Source organism: Mauremys reevesii, linkage group 16 (genome assembly GCF_016161935.1).
Source record: "Mauremys reevesii isolate NIE-2019 linkage group 16, ASM1616193v1, whole genome shotgun sequence".
Taxonomy (NCBI): Eukaryota; Metazoa; Chordata; order Testudines; family Geoemydidae; genus Mauremys; species Mauremys reevesii.
Window position 1 is genome coordinate 2640113 of NC_052638.1, and position 19977 is coordinate 2660089.

General features: G+C 45.5%; 1 protein-coding gene across 4 annotated transcripts in view; it reads left to right on the top strand.

Annotated features, from left to right (window-relative positions):
• Positions 1-18992, top strand: part of GLG1 (golgi glycoprotein 1) — a 208108-nt gene extending 189116 nt beyond the window's left edge. For 3 of the 4 annotated variants that reach the window (XM_039502848.1, XM_039502850.1, XM_039502851.1), the window contains exons 23-27: positions 5838-5945; positions 6718-6838; positions 8072-8178; positions 13220-13383; positions 14803-18992. In XM_039502848.1, the coding sequence (XP_039358782.1) occupies positions 5838-5945; positions 6718-6838; positions 8072-8178; positions 13220-13383; positions 14803-14839 (537 nt within the window). In that variant the 3' untranslated portion in view covers positions 14840-18992. Of the gene's footprint in view, positions 1-5837; positions 5946-6717; positions 6839-8071; positions 8250-13219; positions 13384-14802 lie in introns of those variants that run through there. The other variant, XM_039502849.1, reaches the window with a different exon arrangement.
• The last annotated feature ends 985 nt before the right edge of the window (positions 18993-19977 follow it).

The following is a 19977-nucleotide window of genomic DNA, read 5'->3' on the forward strand; positions in this document are numbered from 1 at the left end:
CAGCCGGGTCAGTGGCAAGGGGCCCCATGGCCACCGATGCCTGCCCAGACGGGGGCCCACTCAGTTGCCAGAGCATCTTAGGCTCCATCTGCCTCGTCCGGCTGCCTAAGAGACAAGTCAGCGGGCCACGAGTCAGCGGATCTGCGCCCGGGCTCGACCCCCCCCGGTACCGACCGAGGCCTTCGGTTCTGTGTGGGCCCTCTCCCTGGCACCGGACAACACCATAATGGCACCTCCACCTTCAGTCCCACAGGAGGACTTCAAGGCACACCAAGACCTGCTAAAGCGAGTGGCATCCAGCCTCCAGCTGCAGGCTGAGGAGATGGAGGGCCCATCCTATTCCCTCTTCAACGTGTTGTCTCCCTCGGCACCAGGCCGCATGACTCTGCCCCAGCACCTAGACAGGTTTGAGGCACTGAGAGATCTCATCACCTCGATCACGGCCTTCGAAGAGCATGCCTTCGAATTCTGGGCCACATGGCAACATGTACATACATGGTCCACCATGCCAGACTCCGAATGAGGCCCCTCCAGTTCTGGCTAGCCTCCCAATTTTCTCAGGCCCGGGACAGGCTGGACAAGGTTCTCACTTTTCCATCCCCGGTACTGGCTTCCCTTCTATGGTGGTCTTACCCGAGCAATATGCTGCAAGGAGTTCCCTTTCAGGATGCCAGCCCATCTATAAACCTGGTGACCAACGCATCGGACTTGGGTTGGGGATCCCACACAGGGAACACGCAGACTCAAGGGACATGGTCAGTCCCGGACCTGTCCCTCCACATACATGTCAAAGAGCTCAGAGCAGTGCGGTTGGCGTGCATGGGCTTCCACACGCAATTTCGCGGCAAGGTGGTCAGAGTCCTCACGGACAACGCTGCTGCCATGTACTATATCAACAGGCAAGGCGGCACTCACTCCCTGGCCCTTTGCTGGGAAGTCCTGAGCCTATGGGAGTTCTGTATAGCCCACGATATCTCCCTGAGGGCCGCACACCTCCAGGGTGTCCACAATACGATGGCGGATCGCCTCAGCAGGATTTTCTCCCCTCAATACAAGTGGTCGCTCCACTCGGATGTCGCTCGCTGGCTCTTCCGAGAGTGGGGAGTTCCCCAAGTTGACCTCTTTGCAACCCACCAGAACTGGCGTTGCCTTTAGTTCTGCTCCAGAGGAGGGGTAGGGAGGGGCGTGATCTCCGATGTGTTCCTCCTATGGTGGTCGGGTGAGCTCCTTTACGCTTTCCCACCATTTTCCCTCATAGACAAGGTCCTGCAAAAGATAAAAGCAGACAAGGTGAAAGTCATTCTCATAGCACCGGCGTGGGCCCACCAGCACTGGTATGGGACCCTCCTTTGCCTCTTGGCAGCCCCCCCGAGGACGCTGCCGCTTTGCCCGGACCGCCTCTCCCAGGATGGGGGCTGCCTCTTCCATCCCAACCTAGCCGCGCTCCACCTGACAGCGTGGTTGCTCCGTGACTACATGAGGAGGAGGGCAGGTGTTCGGAGCAGGTAAGGCAGGTCCTCCTGGAAAGCAGGAAGCCGTCCACACGCTGGACGTATGTGGCGAAGTGGTCCAGGTTCTCCAAGTGAGCGAATGAGCGGGGAGTTTCGCCCTCCTCTGCATCTTCTCTCCAGCTCATTCTGGACTACCTCGTGTCCCTTAGGGCCCAAGGACTGGCACCCACCTCGGTCAGGGTACACCTGGCGGGCATATCAGCCTTCCACCCGCTGGTGCAAGGGCACTTGGTCTTCTCCCACTCTATGACCTCCTGTTTCCTGAAGGGCCTCGACTGTTCATTTCCATATGCTAGACCCCCCCCCATGCCACAATGGGACCTAAACCTGGTTTTGTCCCAACTCACAGGGCCTCCCTTTGAAAGCCTGGCCACATGGTCCTGTTCTCACCTCTCGTGGAAGGTGGCCTTCCTTGTAGTGATCACGTTGGCCCGATGGGTCTCGGAACTTAGGGCCTTGACCTCAGAACCCCCCTATACCGTCTTCCACAGGGGTAAAGTCCAGCTTCACCCACATCTGGCGTTCCTCCCGAAGGTGGTCTCCGCCTTCCATATGGAGCAGAGCATCTTTTTCCCCGTGCTCTGTCCTAAGCCCCATTCCTCCAATGAGGAACGCTGCCTCCACATGCTCGATGTGGGTAGGGCGCTGGCCTTTTATCTGGAACGGACTAAGCCATTCCGGAAATCCTCACAACTTTTTGTTGCCTTGGCCGAGCAGGTGAAGGGGCAGCCCATCTCCACCCAGCATACGCACGTGTTACGATCTGGCAGGGGTTCCCCCGCCACCGATCATTAGGGCACACTCTTCGAGGGCTCAGGCCTCAGCAGCTGCCTACATAGCCCATGTCCCTATCCAAGACATTTGTAGGGCAGCCGCTTGGGCCTCATTTCACACATTTACTTCGCATTACGCGATCGTCGCCGAGTCTAGGGACAACGCTGGATTCGGCAGGGCGGAACTTCGTCCTGAGCCACTGTGAACTCCTACCCACCTCCAACAGATATTGCTTGGAATCATCTACTGTGGAATACACATGAGCAATTGCTCAAAGAAGAAAGGACAGTTACCTGTTCCATAACTGGTGTTCTTCTAGATGTGTTGCTCACGTCTATTCCACACCCTGCCCTCCTTCCCCTCTGTTGGAGTTGTCCGGCAAGAAGGAACTGAGGGTGGGGGAGCACATATCTCCCCTCATAGGGCGATATACAGGCACCACTCCAAGGGTCACTGCGGTGCTCCCCCAGTACGGATATTGCAAAGGGAAAAACTTCAGCACCAGTGCACGTGGCGAGCACGCACACCTACTGTGGAATAGACATGAGCAACACATCTTGAAGAATGCCAGTTACGGAACAGGTAACTGTCCTTTCTTATATTATGGGAACAAGTAAATAACTTTTCCTTATTCACTTTCTCCACATCACTCATGATTTTACAGACCTCTATCATATCCCCCCTTAGTCTCCTCTTTTCCAAGCTGAAACTAGCCTCTTTAATCTCTCCTCATATGGGACTTGATCCAAACCCCTAATCATTTTAGTTGCCCTTCTCTGAACTTTTTCTAATGCCAGTATATCGTTTTTGAGATGGAGACCACATCTGTACGCAGTATTCTAAATGTGGGTGTACCATGGATTTATATCAGGGCAATAAGGTGTTCTCTGTCTTATTCTCTATCTCTTTTTTTTAATGGTTCCTAACATCCTGTTTGCTTTTTTAACTGCCACTGCACACTGCGTGGACATCTTCACAGAACTATCCACAATGACTCCAAAGTCTCTTTCCTGATTAGTTGTAGCTAAATTAGCCCCCATCATATTGTATGTATAGTTGGGGTTATTTTTTCCAATGTGAATTACTTTACATTTATCCACATTAAATTAAATTTATCATTTTGTTGCCCAATCACTTAGTTTTGTGAGATCTTTTTGAAGTTCTTCAGTCTGTTTTGGTCTTAACTATCTTGAGCAGTTTAGTATAGTCTGCAAACTTTGCCACCTCACTGTTTACCCCTTTCTCCAAATCATTTATGAATACGTTGAATAGGATTGGCCCTAGGGCTGACCCTTGGGGAACACCACTAGTTACCCCTCTCCATTCTGAGAATTTACCATTCATTCCTATCCTTTGTTCCCTGTCTTTTAACCAGTTCTCAATTTATGAAAGGACCTTCCCTCTTATCCCATGACAATTTAATTTACGTAAGAGCCTTACCTTGTCAGAGGCTTTCTGGAAATCTAAGTACACTATGTCCACTGGATCCCCCTTGTCCACATGTTTGTTGACCCCTTCAAAGAACTCTAATAGATTAATAAGACGTGATTTCCCTTTACAGAAACCATGTTGACTTTTGCCCAACAACTTATTTTCTTCTACATGTCTGACAATTTTATTCTTTACTATTGTTTCAACTAATTTGCCCGGTACCGATGTTAGACTTACTGGTCTGTAATTGCCGGGATCACCTCTAGAGCCCTTTTTAAATATTGGCTTTACATTAGCTAACATCCAGTTGTTGGGTACAGAAGCTGATTTAAAGGACAGGTTACAAACCATAGTTCTTCAATTTCACATTTGAGTTCTTTCAGAATTCTCGGGTGAATGCCATATAGTCCTGGTGACTTCTTACTGTTAAATTTACCAATTAATTCCAAAACCTCCTCTAATGACACTTCAATCTGTGACAATTCCTCAGATTTGTCACCTACAAAGGATGGTTCAGGTTTGGGAATCTCCCTAACATCCTCAGCCATGAAGACTGAAGCAAAGAATTAATTTCGTTTCTCCACAATGACTTTATCATCTTTAAGTGCTTCTTTTTTATCTTGATCGTCCAGGGGCCCCACTGGTTGTTTAGCAGGCTTCCTACTAAACTGGTCCACTCTCCGATGACACAAGTACTTTCAAGTTAGGCATTGTGACTCAACTTTCTAGAAAAGCTTTTTCTACAGAAAACTAACTTTAATAGAAGTGATGATGTTTGATCAATTAGGAAACAAAAAAAAATATTACTAAATTATACATTTTTGCAGACTGAAAAAAAAAAGGCTATATATGACATGCTGAGAAAATAATCTGGGTAGACAAATTACCTTGAGGAATGAACTTCGATCTGGAAAAGGATCAGCAGCATTAGCTTGTAGCATTATAAAGAAAATTTCTGAGATACTGTTTCAATGGTACTTCACACCTGTCAGGTTAAGAAATAGAGAGATTGCATGAGGATAGATGTTGGAAATATTTTGGTGATAGAGGAAATGTTATCCATATATAGTGGACATGTCCAGTCAGAGATTATTGGGGTGCAATTCATAACCAAATATCACAAATGGTTGGATATTTATTACCAAATGATCCTTTGGTAATCCTCCTGGGGCTTCCCAGCTGAAACAGTCACACAAGAGGAAATGAAGAATTAATCTCTCATCTGCTTGTAGCTGCTGGGCTACTGATAGAAAGAAAAATAGCCCAACTATAGAGAAATGGTTCAAAAAAAATGAGGTGGTGGTGGTTATGGAAAAATGAACACACCAATTACATACACAGCAAAGTAGACAGAGGACAAATACTTAGATATTTGGTTACTTTTTATTCAGTACTCAGAGTCCTTTTACCTGCCAAACAAACCAGCACACCTGTCCAATATTTTTGAATATTAACATATGACACACCTGGTCTGTTAAATATGTGTAATCTGAGAGTCACTCAATTCCATTAAATCCCTAGAAAAAGTGTGTATGAGTGTTATACTGTTGCTCACTTTGTAATAGGGTGACACTTGTTCAATAGCAGAGAGTCCTGTGGCACCTTATAGACTAACAGACGTATTGGAGCATGAGCTTCCGTGCACCTGATGAAGTGGGTATTCACCCACGAAAGCTCATGCTCCAATACGTCTGTTAGTCTATAAGGTGCCACAGGATTCTTTGCTGCTTTTACAGATCCAGACTAACACGGCTACCCCTCTGATACTTGTTAAATAGAGAGATCTGATGACTATATTCCTGTATGTCTCTTTAAACAAAAACTCTCCGTTGTAAAGATTGTTGTTCTGTTTCTGATATTTCCATGGCAAGGATTTGTAAATCTGTTAATTGCTAAATAAATAGTTTAAAATAGTGGCTGTATTGTCTGTGTACAGCCTTTTTTTACTTCAGGAATTCGGGGATCCAAATGAGGGATGGATGGTAACACAGCTCAAGGCTTGTTCCCTAGCCATTGCATATAATACTGCCCTAACACGGCAGCATGCAAATGCTTTGAAAAACAACCTGAGTCCTACATTATTTCATTCATATTGAAATAGGGCTTTTTCCCCCCAAACAGATCTCCAGGTTGTGTGCAGAGGAAGCAGCAGCGCAGGAACAGACTGGGCAGGTGGAGGAGTGCCTGAAAGTTAACCTGCTCAAAATTAAACCTGAGATGTGTAAAAAGGTAAAAAAGGAAATGGTGTGTCTCCCAAACCAAACAGGCCTTAAAGCACAATTACTCCCTAAGTTTCAGACGAATGAACATGGTTCGTTACATGGCACAGACCAGGAACAGTGTGAAGCCAGTGCTATGTACACTTCTGTCCACGGCTGAGCCAGTGCACCTCATCCTAACCTGCAGCATCCTCTACCATTTCAGTCCTGGCTCTGACATATCCCTCCCTGCCAGGGAACCTTAATCCCAATAAGCAGTATGCCTTACTAGTCCAGTCCTGGATTCCCCACTCACACGCTTCCAGTGTACCTCAGTGCATAGCTGCCTCCCACTCTTGCTTTAACCCTAGGCCTCCTGAGCACAGATTGACACTGGATCTGGCAAGGAGCTTTGTCAACTACCCCCAAAGATCTATCACCTCACTTTAGTCCAGACCTGTTAGTCATGCCAAATTATTTGCCTTTGTGTTATAGATTAGTGTGTATCTGTTTAATTAATTGAATGATGCTGATCCATTCTGGAACAGCTTCAGTTCACTTATGGGGTGAGGGATAGCTCAGTGGTTTGAGCATTGGCCTGCTAAACCCGGGGTTGTGAGTTCAATTCTTGAGGGGGCCATTTAGGGATCTGGGGCAAAAATCTGTCTGGGGATGGTCCTGCTTTGAGCAGGGGGTTGGACTAGATGACCTCCTGAGGTCCCTTCCAACCCTGATATTCTATGTTGCTTTCTTCTCCCTCCTTTAATGTGTACCTGTAATGTGTAATAATCTTCTCTCCACAGGAGGTGCTCAACATGCTGAAGGAGAGCAAAGCAGACATATTTGTAGATCCAGTGCTTCACACAGCCTGTGCCCTAGACATCAAACACCACTGTGCAGCCATCCCACCCGGAAGAGGACGTCGTAAGTGTTGGCCTGTCATACTGTGTGAGATGTCCCAGCTCCTGGAGTGACCTAAAACTGGGATCTTTCTTGGATGACTTGAGGTCCTCTTAAACAATAGATATTGCTTCCAGTTGTCGTGGCTGGTGAACGAGGAATACTGCCACTTGTATGGTATATGGGTGTCCTTCCTACCTGTGCTTGTCTTCTTAGCTTGGAAATCTCTCCTTACATGGTCTGGTAAAGGTTAAGCTAGTTTTGTTCTTTCTAATGCAGTTTAAAATTAACATACTATTTTTCTTGGAATAATGTTAATTTCTGCTACAGAATCAGAAATAGGTTAAAAATGTACTGCCGCATACCCTCTTCGGTACCGAAACATTGCAGGTATCTTTAACGTTCCTTCACATTTCCACTCCACAAAGGATGGACCTGATAGTGCTTGAAGTAAACCACTTTTCTAAATATATGTCACTCTGTCTAGTGCAGATGGCACACCTGACACGGGGTTTGTCTACACTTACCCGGTGGATTGATGCATCGGCGGTTGATTTAGTGGGTCCAGTGAAGACCCGCTAGATCGACCGCAGATCACTCTCCCGTCGACTCCTGTACTCCACTGGACCGAGAAGAGTAAGGAGAGTTGACGGAAGAGCGTTCCCCATTGACATGGCGTAGTATGTACCCCGCAGTAAGTAGATATAAGCTACGTCGACTTGAGTTACGCTATTCATGTAACTCAGATTGTGTAGCTTAGATCGACTTTCCCCTGTAGTGTAGACAAGGCCACAGTCTGCACAGACCCCAGGCAGACCCTTGACTTGTGTTGAACTTCCTCTAAGTTCTTGGAGAAGATACACAATATTTAGCATTCTTAAAATATTTTTAGTGAGCTGTTTTGTGAATCATAAAATATCCTGTCAGTTCAGCTGAGCTTAAGCCTCAGATACATAAAGTTAACCCTTTAATCCCCCTCCATGAGTCAGCGTTCCTTGCCACTTAAATATTTAAGTGAGACCTTAGCTGGGCTGCTAGCTCTAAGGGTTAAATAGAGGTTTCCTTCGAAACCAGTCTTAGGTTAAATTTCCCAACACTGATTCATAGGAAGTTTGATGGATGGCTTGGCTGTACAACTTTGTAAACAGACAACCAATGTTCTGAGGAATTGGAATGCACCTCCCAAGCACTCTGTATTGTGACCTGTCCCTGGGGCCAGTTTGTGTGTGTTGTGATACCATGTTCTCCATTTTGCAGAGATGTCTTGCCTAATGGAAGCTTTGGAAGACAAGCGTGTGAGGTTACAGCCTGAATGTAAGAAACGCCTTAATGATCGGATTGAAATGTGGAGCTATGCTGCGAAGGTGAGGATGCAGGGTGGGCTCTAAACCCCACCTGACTTTTGGCATTAGTCACTTCACTATACTGAGCAATGGTGAGTTGTCTGTTAGGACAGGGGGTCCCCCCCAAACTTTTTTCCCCGAGGCCCACTTGTGCCGCTGCAATAGGCACTGTTGACCCACTGTTAATGTTTTTTGAGAAAAATGTATTAATTTTAATTATTCATAGAATCATAGAATCTCAGGGTTGGATGGGACCTCAGGAGGTCATCTAGTCCAACCCCCTGCTCAAAGCAGGACCAACCCCATCCCCAACTAAATCATCCCAGCCAGGGCTTTGTCAAGCCTGACTTTAAAAACCTCTAAGGAAGGAGATTCCACCACCTCCCTAGGGAACCCATTCCAGTGCTTCACCACCCTACTAGTGAAAACGTTTTTCCTAATGTCCAACCTAAACCTCCCCCTCTGCAACTTGAGACCATTACTCCTTGTTCTGTCATCTTCTACCACTGAGAACAGTCTAGATCCATCCTCTTTGGAACCCCCTTTCAGGTAGTTGAAAGCAGCTATCAAATCCCCCCTCATTCTTCTCTTCTGCAGGCTAAACAATCTCAGTTCCCTCAGCCTCTCCTCGTAAGTCATGTGCTCCAGCCCCCTAATCATTTTTGTTGCCCTCCGCTGGACTCTCTCCAATTTATCCACATCCTTCTTGTAGTGTGGGGCCCAAAACTGGCCACAGTACTCCAAATGAGGCCTCACCAGTACTGAATAGAGGGGAATATCACATCCCTCGATCTGCTGGAAATGCCCCTACTTATACAACCCAAAATGCCATTAGCCTTCTTGGCAACAAGGGCACACTGACTCATATTCAGCTGCCCAGCCATTCGGTCCCCAGTCTATAGCAGTGCATGGGATTCTTCCGTCCTAAGTGCAGGACTCTGCACTTGTCCTTGTTGAACCTCATCATATTTCTTTTGGCCCAATCCTCTAATTTGTCTAGGTCCCTCTGTATCCTATCCCTACCCTCCAGCGTATCAACCACTCCTCCCAGTTTAGTGTCATCTGCAAACTTGCTAAGGGTGCAGTCCACACCATCCTCCAGATCGTTAATGAAGATATTGAACAAAACCAGCCCCAGCACCGACCCTTGGGGCACTCCACTTGATACCAGCTGCCAACTAGACATGGAACCATTGATCACTACCCGTTGAACCCGACCATCTAGCCAGTTGTCTATCCACCTTACCGTCCATTCATCCAGCCCAGACTACTTTAACTTGCTGGCAAGAATACTGTGGGAGACTGTATCAAAAGCTTTGCTAAAGTCCAGAAATAGCACATCCACTGCTTTCCCCTCATCCACAGAACCGGTTATCTCATCATAGAAGGGAATTAGGTTAGTCAGGCATGACTTGCCCTTGGTGAATCCATGCTGACTGTTCCTGATCACTTTCCCCTCCTTTAAGTGGTTCAGAATTGATTCCTTGAGGACCTGTTCCATGATTTTTCCAGGGACTGAGGTGAGACTGACTGGCCTGTAGTTCCCTGGATCTTCCTTCTTCCATCTTTTTAAAGATGGGCACTACATTAGCTTTTTTCCAGTCATCCGGGACCTCCCCTGATCGCCATGATTTTTCAAAGATAATGGCCAATGGCTCTGCGATCTCATTGGCCAACTCCTTTAGCACCCTCGGATGCAGTGCATCCGGCCCCATGGACTTGTGCTCGTCCAGCTTTTCTAAATAGTCCCGAACGACTTCTTTCTCCACAGAGACCTGGTCACCTCCTCCCCATACCGTGCTGCAGAGTGCAGCTGTCTGGGAGCTGACCTTGTCTGTGAAGACAGAGGCAAAAAAAGCATTGAGTACACTAGCTTTCGCCACATCCTCTGTCACTAAGTTCCCTCCCTCATTCAGCAAGGGGCCCACACTTGCCTTGACTTTCTTCTTGTTGCTAACATATCTGAAGAAACCCTTCTTGTTACTCCTAACATCTCCGGCTAGCTGCAACTCCAAGTGTGATTTGGCCTTCCTAATTTCACTCCTGCATGCCTGAGCAATACTTTTATACTCCTCCCTGGTTATTTGTCCAATCTTCCACTTCTTGTAAGCTGTTTTTTTGTGTTTAAGACGAGCAAGGATTTCACTGTTAAGCCAAGCTGGTCGCCTGCCATATTTACTTTTCTTCCTACACATCGGGATGGTTTGTTCCTGCAACCTCAATAAGGATTCTTTAAAATACAGCCAGCTTTCCTCGACTCCTTTCCCCGTCATGTTATTCTCCCAGGGGACCTTGTCCATCAGTTCCCTGAGGGAGTCAAAGTCTGCTTTTCTGAAGTCCAGGGTCTCTGTTCTACTGCTCTCCTTTCTTCCTTGTGTCAGGATCCTGAACTCGACCATCTCATGGTCACTGCCTCCCAGGTTCCCATCCACTATTGCTTCCTCTACTATTTCTTCCCTGTTTGTGAGCAGCAGGTCAAGAAGAGCTTTTCCCCTAGTTGGTTCCTCCAGCACTTGCACCAGGAAATTGTCCCCTACACTTTCCAGAAACATATAAACTATAACACTGGAAATAAAAAATATACATGTTTTCTTTTAATTTTAATGTAAATAATTGTAATGATAGAAATTCATAGCAATATGCACTCAAAGAAATGCCTCAAGGTCTTTGAAACCAAGCAGTTTTAGTAAAACTACAATTTAAAAAAATATTGAAAGCAAAATGTGTTCAAACAGGGAAAACACAATGTATACATGTACAATGTATAAAACTGAACAATGAGCAACGCCACAAAATTCTTACACATTGTTTGTTTTTAAAACAAAGTAATTGTCCAACTTTGAACACTATATTGTGTTTTCAGTTTTTTAGTGTAAATTCTGAATTTCTGTGCTATGTAAGTAAAGACTCACTCTTCCTCTCTACTAATTAGAAAAGAATAAAATATTGTAAATAAAAATATAAAATACGTTATATTATAACATGCTGAAGCAATGGGTACTCCTCTGATCCAGTAAAGGAGAATCCAAACTTTGTATGTGTCATCTTATTTTCCTACCACTTAATTTATTTTTTTGGCTGGCTCATTTTGTGTAGCTGTAGATGGTCTGGGGCTTTCATTATCTTCTCCATCAGTGCACCCTTCTCGTTTTCGAAAAATAAATCAGTCCATGTCAGATTGAAATACTGCTTGTAAATGGCAGACTGTATGTACGTTGCAGTGAAACACACGGTTGTACACGAAAATTAAACTTGACATATTTTTTTAAAATAGTTTTTCTTATACTCTCTCCAACATACACGGCTCCAAATGTTACTCATATATTTTTTACTTATGAGTCATGTGGAGTTAGATTTACTGAGAGTTTGAGTAGAGAATGCAGTTGCGATGGCGGACCACCCGGGGCTGTTTCACAGCCTCCAGTTTGGGAACCCATGTTCAGAGACTGACACACGGTTCTTGTGATTCAGACCGTAAGTGTCTTGTGAAGGAATTGGCAAGAGAGCAAGGTGGGGTTTGTGCTTCCAACCATGGGAAGGCTAAAGAACAGACATGCCTCAGTCCTGTGAAGTGACTGAGGGAATGCAATCAACTGTGTTTATGCCTCTGTCAAGCAGAACAGTGGGAAAGGACAGTCGTTCTGCTTTCAAATCACAGATCAGATGGTTTAATAAATACAAAACAGAGTTCAGTTAATAAATAAGGTGGTAATGTAGAGTTCAGGCTGCTGCTTTGTTCCATTCTGATCTTGCTGTGCCCAGATGTTGCAGCATGTATTATGTATGTCAGGCTGCAGTCAGTCCCACGCACACCAAGCCAAGTAAAGAACAAAGTTTTGACTGTAATTCAGGGGGTTGGACTAGATACCTCCTGAGGTCTCTTCCAACCCTGAGATTCTATGATTCTATGAAAATGGAAAAGAGGACTGTAATGGGGTCAGAACCTACCTCTTGTGAGCACCCCCTCTGGTTGGGTGTGTCCGCAGCCTTTAAACCTGTCCCAGCCCTGCCATCAGACTGTACCCTGAGGCCTTCCACCCTTGAGGCAGTGGTTTTGCCCTCTTAGTCTGTTTTGGCCCCAGACTTCAGCTGGTCCTCCTGACAGTTCAAACCCCTTCTGGGGGTTTACTGATGTTCAATTGTAGGCCCTTCCCCAGTGGCATCTGGGGGAGCAGGGAAATCTGGGCCAGCCCACTGCTCCGGGCCCCAGTGTTCACTGATGTCCTACCCGTAGCTCAGAGCTCTTCTAAGCTCAGACCCAGTAGCTCTTCCATGCTCCCCTGGTCCCTACTAGCACTGGTCTGTCTGTTGTGCTGCAGTTCCCTCAGCCAGCCACACCATTCATGCTCCTCCAGCTCTAGCAAGGAACTGCACTGTCTCTGGTCTGGCTCTCTAGCTCCTTTTTATAGGGTCCTCCTGGGCCCTGATTGGCTGCTTCCCTTGCAGCCACTCTAGCCTGCTTGGAGGACTTCTTCATTGCTCCTTATCTGGAATGAGTGTGGCAGGACCCTCAGGCCTCCAGCAGGAGTCCTCTGGGCCTAGTCCACCCCATCACAAGGACCCTTTATTTATTTATTTAACTCTTTTCTCAGCATCTGGGTTACTTGCCTAATAACACTGAAATCAAACTGCTCTCAGTACCCCTCGGGACTAGTTCACAGGCAGAGCAAAGGGTACCAACAGAGGAAGAGCTAGGAGGGTGGGAGGGGTGATATGAACTGATGTGAACAGAAAGGCAGGACGCTGGAGAGAGCTACAGGAGGAGCTGGGATGTCTTTGGGGCAGTTAGGAGCTTTAGAGCTTTGTGTCCCAGTTGATGAAATCCATCTCCTACTAGCCTGTTGATGTATCCCAGTTCATGTGTGTTATGTAATTGTGTCCCAGGGAAAGTTCAGTTATAAAAAGAGGGCATGCAGGCTGCTTACAGGAGGCAAATGGGGAATTTACAAGTGTCCTTATCTATCTCGTAAAATAGCATCGTTCTACATGTTGTTAGTTTCTCTGTAAAGACTGATGGGGAAACTGAAGTCCTGTTAATTACGTTTCCCGCCTCGCCCCCTAGGTTGCCCCAGCAGAAGGCTTTTCTGACCTTGCTATGCAAGTGATGACTTCTCCGTCCAAGAACTACATCTTGTCTGTTATCACAGTCGGCATCTGTGTACTCTTCCTGATTGGCCTCCTGTGTGGACGCATCACCAAGCGGGTGACACGAGAGCTCAAGGACAGGTAGAGCCTGGATTGCCTGCTGAAGAAATGCCTGCCCAGTGCCCAGTTTGTACAGCCCTCCTCTGTATAGTCTGCCCACCCACCCCCTCTTGGGAGAGGAGAATAAAAAAAAGAATTAGAACAGCAGCAGGTGTCGGCTCAGTTTTCCCATCTTGGATCTCATCTGTGGCATCTTCACCGTCCTATGAAAGAGTCGGTGTGCAACATTGGCAGCCCAGCCAGCAGCTTGTGTTACCCTTTTGTTAGCAGACTCCTGTTACCTGCCTGTAGACAAGTCTCTTTATTGTATCGTTGGACCTGCCATCACCAAATCAGACTGACATGACCTGCAGCTCAAGCAGTAAATTTTAAAGTAAATTTTTAAAGGATGAAAAATATATAAGTACCACTCATGAGTTAGGCAGTGTTTCTTCCTGGGATGTATTCACGCTCTGTGGCTGGGTAAAATTGAGGTAGGAAATTAGAGGGTAAATAGCATCACTCACCGCAGTTGGCCTTGTTTTGGACGTCTTGCTCATCCTATTCCAAGCATCTTCAGGGCATAGTTTCAGACTGCTAAGGATGTCAGTCAGTTCAGTCATCCTCCGAATGTCCTGGTTTTGTTACTGTGGGTTTTTTGTTTGAAAAGATGATGCCCTCGAATTCCCGTTTTCCTCTGCCACTCACAGGATAAAATAAAATACTGGCCAGGATCAAAAACTCCAGTGGTCTGATACGCCATTTGAGCTGTATAGCATAGACTTTATTAGGCATGGGAAAGGGTGTGGAGGTTAGGCATAGAAGTGTAATGCATTGACAGCTGCATTGTACATACCCTGATTAACTAGCCTGTTAACCTTCGTTCGTCAAAGGCAATGCAGTTGAATTTTGTCACTCCTTTATTTTGCCCCTCAGTTGCCAAGCTAAGACAGACCCTGCCCCCCCGCCCCCGAATTAGCTAGTCAAAGATGGTCATGATGATACATCAGCAATGCTCCATGTTGCCCAGTGATGTTGAATAGGATTGAGATACCAGTGTCTGCTTCAATAGAAGGATCATTTTTGGGTTAGTGCAATGATTCATCATTGGCTTTTCTGGGTCTTAATTGCTTGAGTTACAGCATTAAAAATAGAGTAAAACTTTCAAACCTCTAAAACACTGGTTGATATAGATGGAATTTGGCATCTGGGGATGTAGGTCAGAGGTGCTGGCCCTAAATGTCAAGCAGGAGAGAAGTGCTGATAGTGTGAGGTGAAGGACAGACATGTTGATCTTTAAGGAGCATATCTTTGTTGTCACCAATTGATGGGCACACGTTGGCTCTAGTCACATTTCCAGAACTTGGTTCCCAGCCCCTTTTCCTAGCTCAAGGGAGGTGTTTTGTAGAAACACCTTCAGCTGTGATGACTTCTTACCATCTTCTTTACCATTTCCTCTAGGCCACTCTCTGGTTGGGACCTGGGATACACAGGTTGAGGGTGTGGTTCAAATGTGGCAGTGTTGCACGAGAGTCAGCATGTACAGTAAGATATAGATAAATATATTTTATTAACCTGTTAGATGTGTTCTCCTATGCGTGCTGGAATATAAATCATGTGCCTAACACTGTCCAACTAGGCTAATGCTTGATCGATAACTTTCTTTTCCTGCTCCCTGTTATTGCACCGCTAAGTAATTTCTGAAATTTCCAGTGTTATGTATCGATCTGATACAAGGTGGAGGCATTTCTGGATGTGGACCAGCTGATTCTAATCATGCTATGTAAACAGACTGATCTCTAAAAATACTGTGATTGCTTTTGCAAAATGCTAGAGAGGGGTACAAAGTTAGGTTTTTGGTAACATATCTCTTCACCATACCACTTTGAAGATAGAAAATAAACTATTTTGAGACCCAGTCTTAGTAGTATGGTGATGACAGACTAGAAAAGCTCATGTGAAAGACAATGGTTGGTGTCTGGAGTCGAACTATGAGAGGCAAGGGACTGTACACACTGGTCAGGAGATGATGGGAGAACCTGGGCGGTGGAGTAGGTTCCGTAGAAGAGATCTGATGTGCTGTAGGGTTCCAAATGGGTGACATGTAAGTCATCCATGGAACAGAAACGGAGCCTAAATTCCTTCCCCCACCTTGCCCAATGCTACTTGTGTGGTTTCCCTGATTCTGCAGGAGTGAATGAAGCTGAGGGCCAGGAAGGCGATGGCAGATCCCGTCATTTGCTTGAAGTGTAAAAGGGTGACACACAAGTGTGCGTGTGGCAGTTGCAAAAGCGCATGGTTTCACCTCTCACTCGAAGTGTCATTGCAACACTTTGTAACTGTCGGGGCAGCAGGTCAGACAAATGGGGTGGATTCAAAGTGCAGGAGGAGAGGGAACAAGATTGTACATTCTCCCCAGTGCACAGTCTTGCTTCTTTGGCAATCCTAGCACTGCTTACGTTTTGCTAAGGCAAAATTGAATTGCCATCCAGAGACTTTGTATTTGTGAGGGAGCATTTGCTACCTGTTTAACTTGAAGAACCCAACTGAGGAGGTGTAAAATACATTGACTAGCATCTTCTGGTGAATCCCAAATGTAATTGTAGTGAAATACTGTAGATGCTTTGTCAGCCGTGGTTCTGGCTGTGAATCTTGGTGAGGGAAGAAGGGAAATGCTGTTTGACTTTCCAACTGAAGTTCTGTATCCGAGTAGGTTAGGACATGGGAAGACTTGATTTCCTGCGTTTTCCATTGCAGTAGACATGAGAGGAATGTTAAAGGCAAAAGACTAGTCAGCTGTGTAGTGTAGATGGTAAGAACAGAGCGGACATTGTTCTGTGGAATGCAGGGTCTCTTCTAGCCAGTCTCTGTATGTGTGTGCGCTCAATTTGAATGCAGTATTGTCTTGTTACTTTAACCAACTGCAGTTATCAGCCCTGCAACTGTGTATTGCTGAGACCTTCCTCGTACCCAGGTGCGTCTCTTGCTAACTAGATTGTGCATTGGTATGAAGCCTTCACTAAGCAAACCCCAAGCAGCAACTGCACTTTCTGGATATTGCATTGAGCATCTACCTGGTGTTTGCCTTCAAAATTTCATCCTGGGACTTAGTTTCAGATGTAAGTGGACAATGGAGCTGCTGTCAGTGGGGGAAGTAGGGGAAGCAGTTTAATGAAGCAGGAAGGTGTGACATGACATATGTTTCTGGGTGGTTCCCTTCTGTAATGGCATGGTCAGAAGTGCAATAATGCACAGGCCCAAGAATCCTGTTGGAACTACAAAAGGGGATAAAATAAAATCAAGAGAGACCCATTTCTTGCAGGGAACTGACATGGTTAGGACTGGGCAAAGAGAACTTTGTCACTGGCTTCCACAGTTTTAGCCATTTCACGATCATTAAGATTTACACCCAATTCACCACCTTACAAATGGGCCCCCCTAACATATTGCCATGCCAAACACAATGACTCTGGCATAGGAGCATCTTTTTAGGGAGACTAGAAATATTCCAGTACAGTGTGTTAGAAATGCCATCCTAGCCATCATAGCATGTAAGGGCCTGTGCAGAACAGTGGGAACTGCTGCCTTCTTGAATTTAGGGAGACTTTTTACTTTGATTTAATGAGAACATTAGAAATACTTGGGAATCAACCATTTCAGAGGGGACTTGGTGGAAGGTGGCTTCTAGATCTGAGGCCTCCTTGTCACTTCCCTACTCTTAGCCCTAATGTTCATCATTCCCCTCCACCATTGACTTAACCGTCACCCTTCAGTTCAGGGAGGCTGCCATCCATTCCATGGAGAATACTGTAAATGTCCGTCTTTCCCGTGGCTAAGCATTCCTTCTTGGGGGCTTGTTCTAGATATTGTAGAGCTGATGCTCCTGGGAATGGCTTGACTGGAGTATCCAAGGGGGGAAATAACTCTTAGTAAGGAGTGCTCCTCTACACCCTGCCTTCCTCTTCTGCTCAGATGCCTAATGGTACTTTCTGAGCTTATTCTCACTAGTCAAGATCATGTGTTTGGATAACATGGGAAGGATTGTGCATCCCAGGCCCGTGCATCTCAGTACTTCACTCTAGCTAACTAGGTGGTGGTGGTTTGCGTGTTCTTGTAACAAAATAGCCTTATTTATTGTTTACTAATGGGTCAAATCCAAATCTTTTGATTTTTCTTTCTTGTTGCCTTTTGGTTAGCTTTGTCCCTGAGTTTTCTTGCCTCCCAGAAAATCACTTTTCATATGCAGGTGGCTGCAATTAAGGGTGAGGCCAGGAGCAGCATTCTTTCTCATGCTTTGCATGAAACGTGTGTCCCTCTCCCTCTGCTGCTGCAGAAGGGCTGAAAGACCCTACTGAAGTTAGAATAATTCTCGGCAAGGTCCACATGTGAGGATTCCTTCCAGAGTCTGGCACGTGTGATCCATGCAAATATGATGATCTTGGCCCTGAGTGAGACTCTTGTGAGCATGCTCTGTGAAGACGCACTGTATACTGGGGAGGGCTGAGCAGGATAGCAGTTTCTAACATGCAGTTAACTGTTAGCAAAGAAGTTGCTTTTCTTTGCAGTGGGTGCAGCGGGGAGAAGCTGGGAGGAAAATGTGACCTGCAAACTCAGTGCCAGAGGTGGTAAGCTCTGGTTTATCACATTCAGGTGAATGTGCTTAAATTGGAGGATAATTTCTGTTAATGCAGAACTATTTAGTTCAGAAAGAATGTAGTTGTTTGACTCCTTTTGCCAACTTTTGGTTTTCAAAGTTAATTCTGAGTTCAGTGTGAGACCAGATCAGAACAGGTCAACTAGCTTTCCTCCCATATTAAAATATTTCTGTATAGATTTATAAACTGTTTGTGATTTGACTAAACCAATGAGTTTTATACGATAGTGTCATGGAGAGGAGCAGCACCCAAATATGTACTGTTGCTTTGCAGCTTCTGAGGATAAGGAGATGGGCCAGCCTAGGTTTTCAGCCTAATAATGAGACACTGTGTTGGGCCCCATTCACAGTGTATGCTCTAATTCACAGCAAAGGCTCAGTTGAATGGGAGAGGAGAGGACTAACTAGTACAGCCAAGATCTCTTTTCTCTTGCACTGTATGTGTTGCAGGATGTTACTTGCAGAACCTGTCTGTAAGGGTGAGGGAGCAGCATCCTGCCTTCTTTACTGGATAGAAGCAGCCTGTGCCATGACCGTTCCCAAAAACAAACTGTTTATTTTGATTTTGTAATTGATTGAAAGCAAAAGATCTGTGTTCTAGGGTAAGTCACCAAAATGCCAGAGTGCAAAGAGCACTGGAGAGATTGGATGTTTGCATAAGGGGAGACATGTTAACACATGCACAGGGAAGGGTCTCTAAGTAGTATGCAGGGGTAATATTGTGAGCCTCCCCAAGTACAATGTACAAAACAGACCAAGCAAGAAATCATAGACTGTACAGTAAAAACTGTTTGAACTTAGTCCTTTTTTAACGTAACATTAACAAGACTCTTTGTAAATTGTTTTCCTTTCTGTGTATAAAATCCTGGCAGTTTCTTGTTTTTTACATGTTCATGCTGTGTAATTTTGAGATGTTACTGAGATTCTGAACATAATGTGCTTTTTTTCTGTACAGATGAAATGGGAGAATTTAATAAAAAAAAAAAGTCTGCAGGTTTTTACTTGTTTTATCTTTGTTAATTGTGAATTAAAAGGGATTCACCCACAGCTTTGTCCAGAGTGAAACTTTCTGAAGCTGATCCTGATTCAGTTGGATTTTTTTAAAAATTGTTTTACTGACCACTGAATAGCCATACAGCCGAGTCGCATATCAAACAGCTGTCAAGAGAGACTGAACAGAATCTGGCCACTTAGTTTGTAGTTTAAAAATTCTGACCTTACTGCCCTAGGCCAAGTTGGAAGTGGTTTCCTAGAGAGGAAAGGCTTTGTAGGCCATTACTAATCTCCTGCCTCTTACACTTCCTGGGGTTCTCTTTAGAGACTGCCAATTTTTTTACAGATATTTTCAAAGTGATCCTCCCAATGGATCAAATGCCTGCCTGTTTGCTTCCCGATTTCATCTCCGCCATCTGTGCTTTCCATACCATGATATACCATTCCATACTAATCAACTCTTCACTTAGCTAAAGAGTGGGCTGTGCACATCAGTCCCGAACGCTCCACCCCTTGCTGGTATCCAAAAATTGCTACAGCTCCGAATGCCGTAAGTGCTGATTGAATTGTGCATTGAGGGGCCATGGGAAGTGGCATGCTACTTACACATACATACACACTTAGCTGAGTTTGATTTGGAGAGGTTATGCTAGTGCGAACCTCACCAACTGCAGTATGTCTCAATGGAACCAATGTTCTTGGTAAACCAGAATATGTAACTTTTTGTGGCTAAACAGAGTTAATTTACACAGATCCAGGCTGTAAACAAGGGGTGGAAGCAGGTTTGCTAAAACTGGTAGATCGGAAAAGTGTTGGTTGTCAACTCAAGGCATCTCAGGCAGTCCATGTTCTCCTATGACACAAGAGTCCCAGTAGGTTTGAACTGGCAGTCAGTTCACTAATTAGGGAAGCCAAGTTCCCAGACCAATTGGTCTATTGTACTCCAGGGAACCAAATGAGAATGCAGGAGACTGGTTGTTCATGGTGCA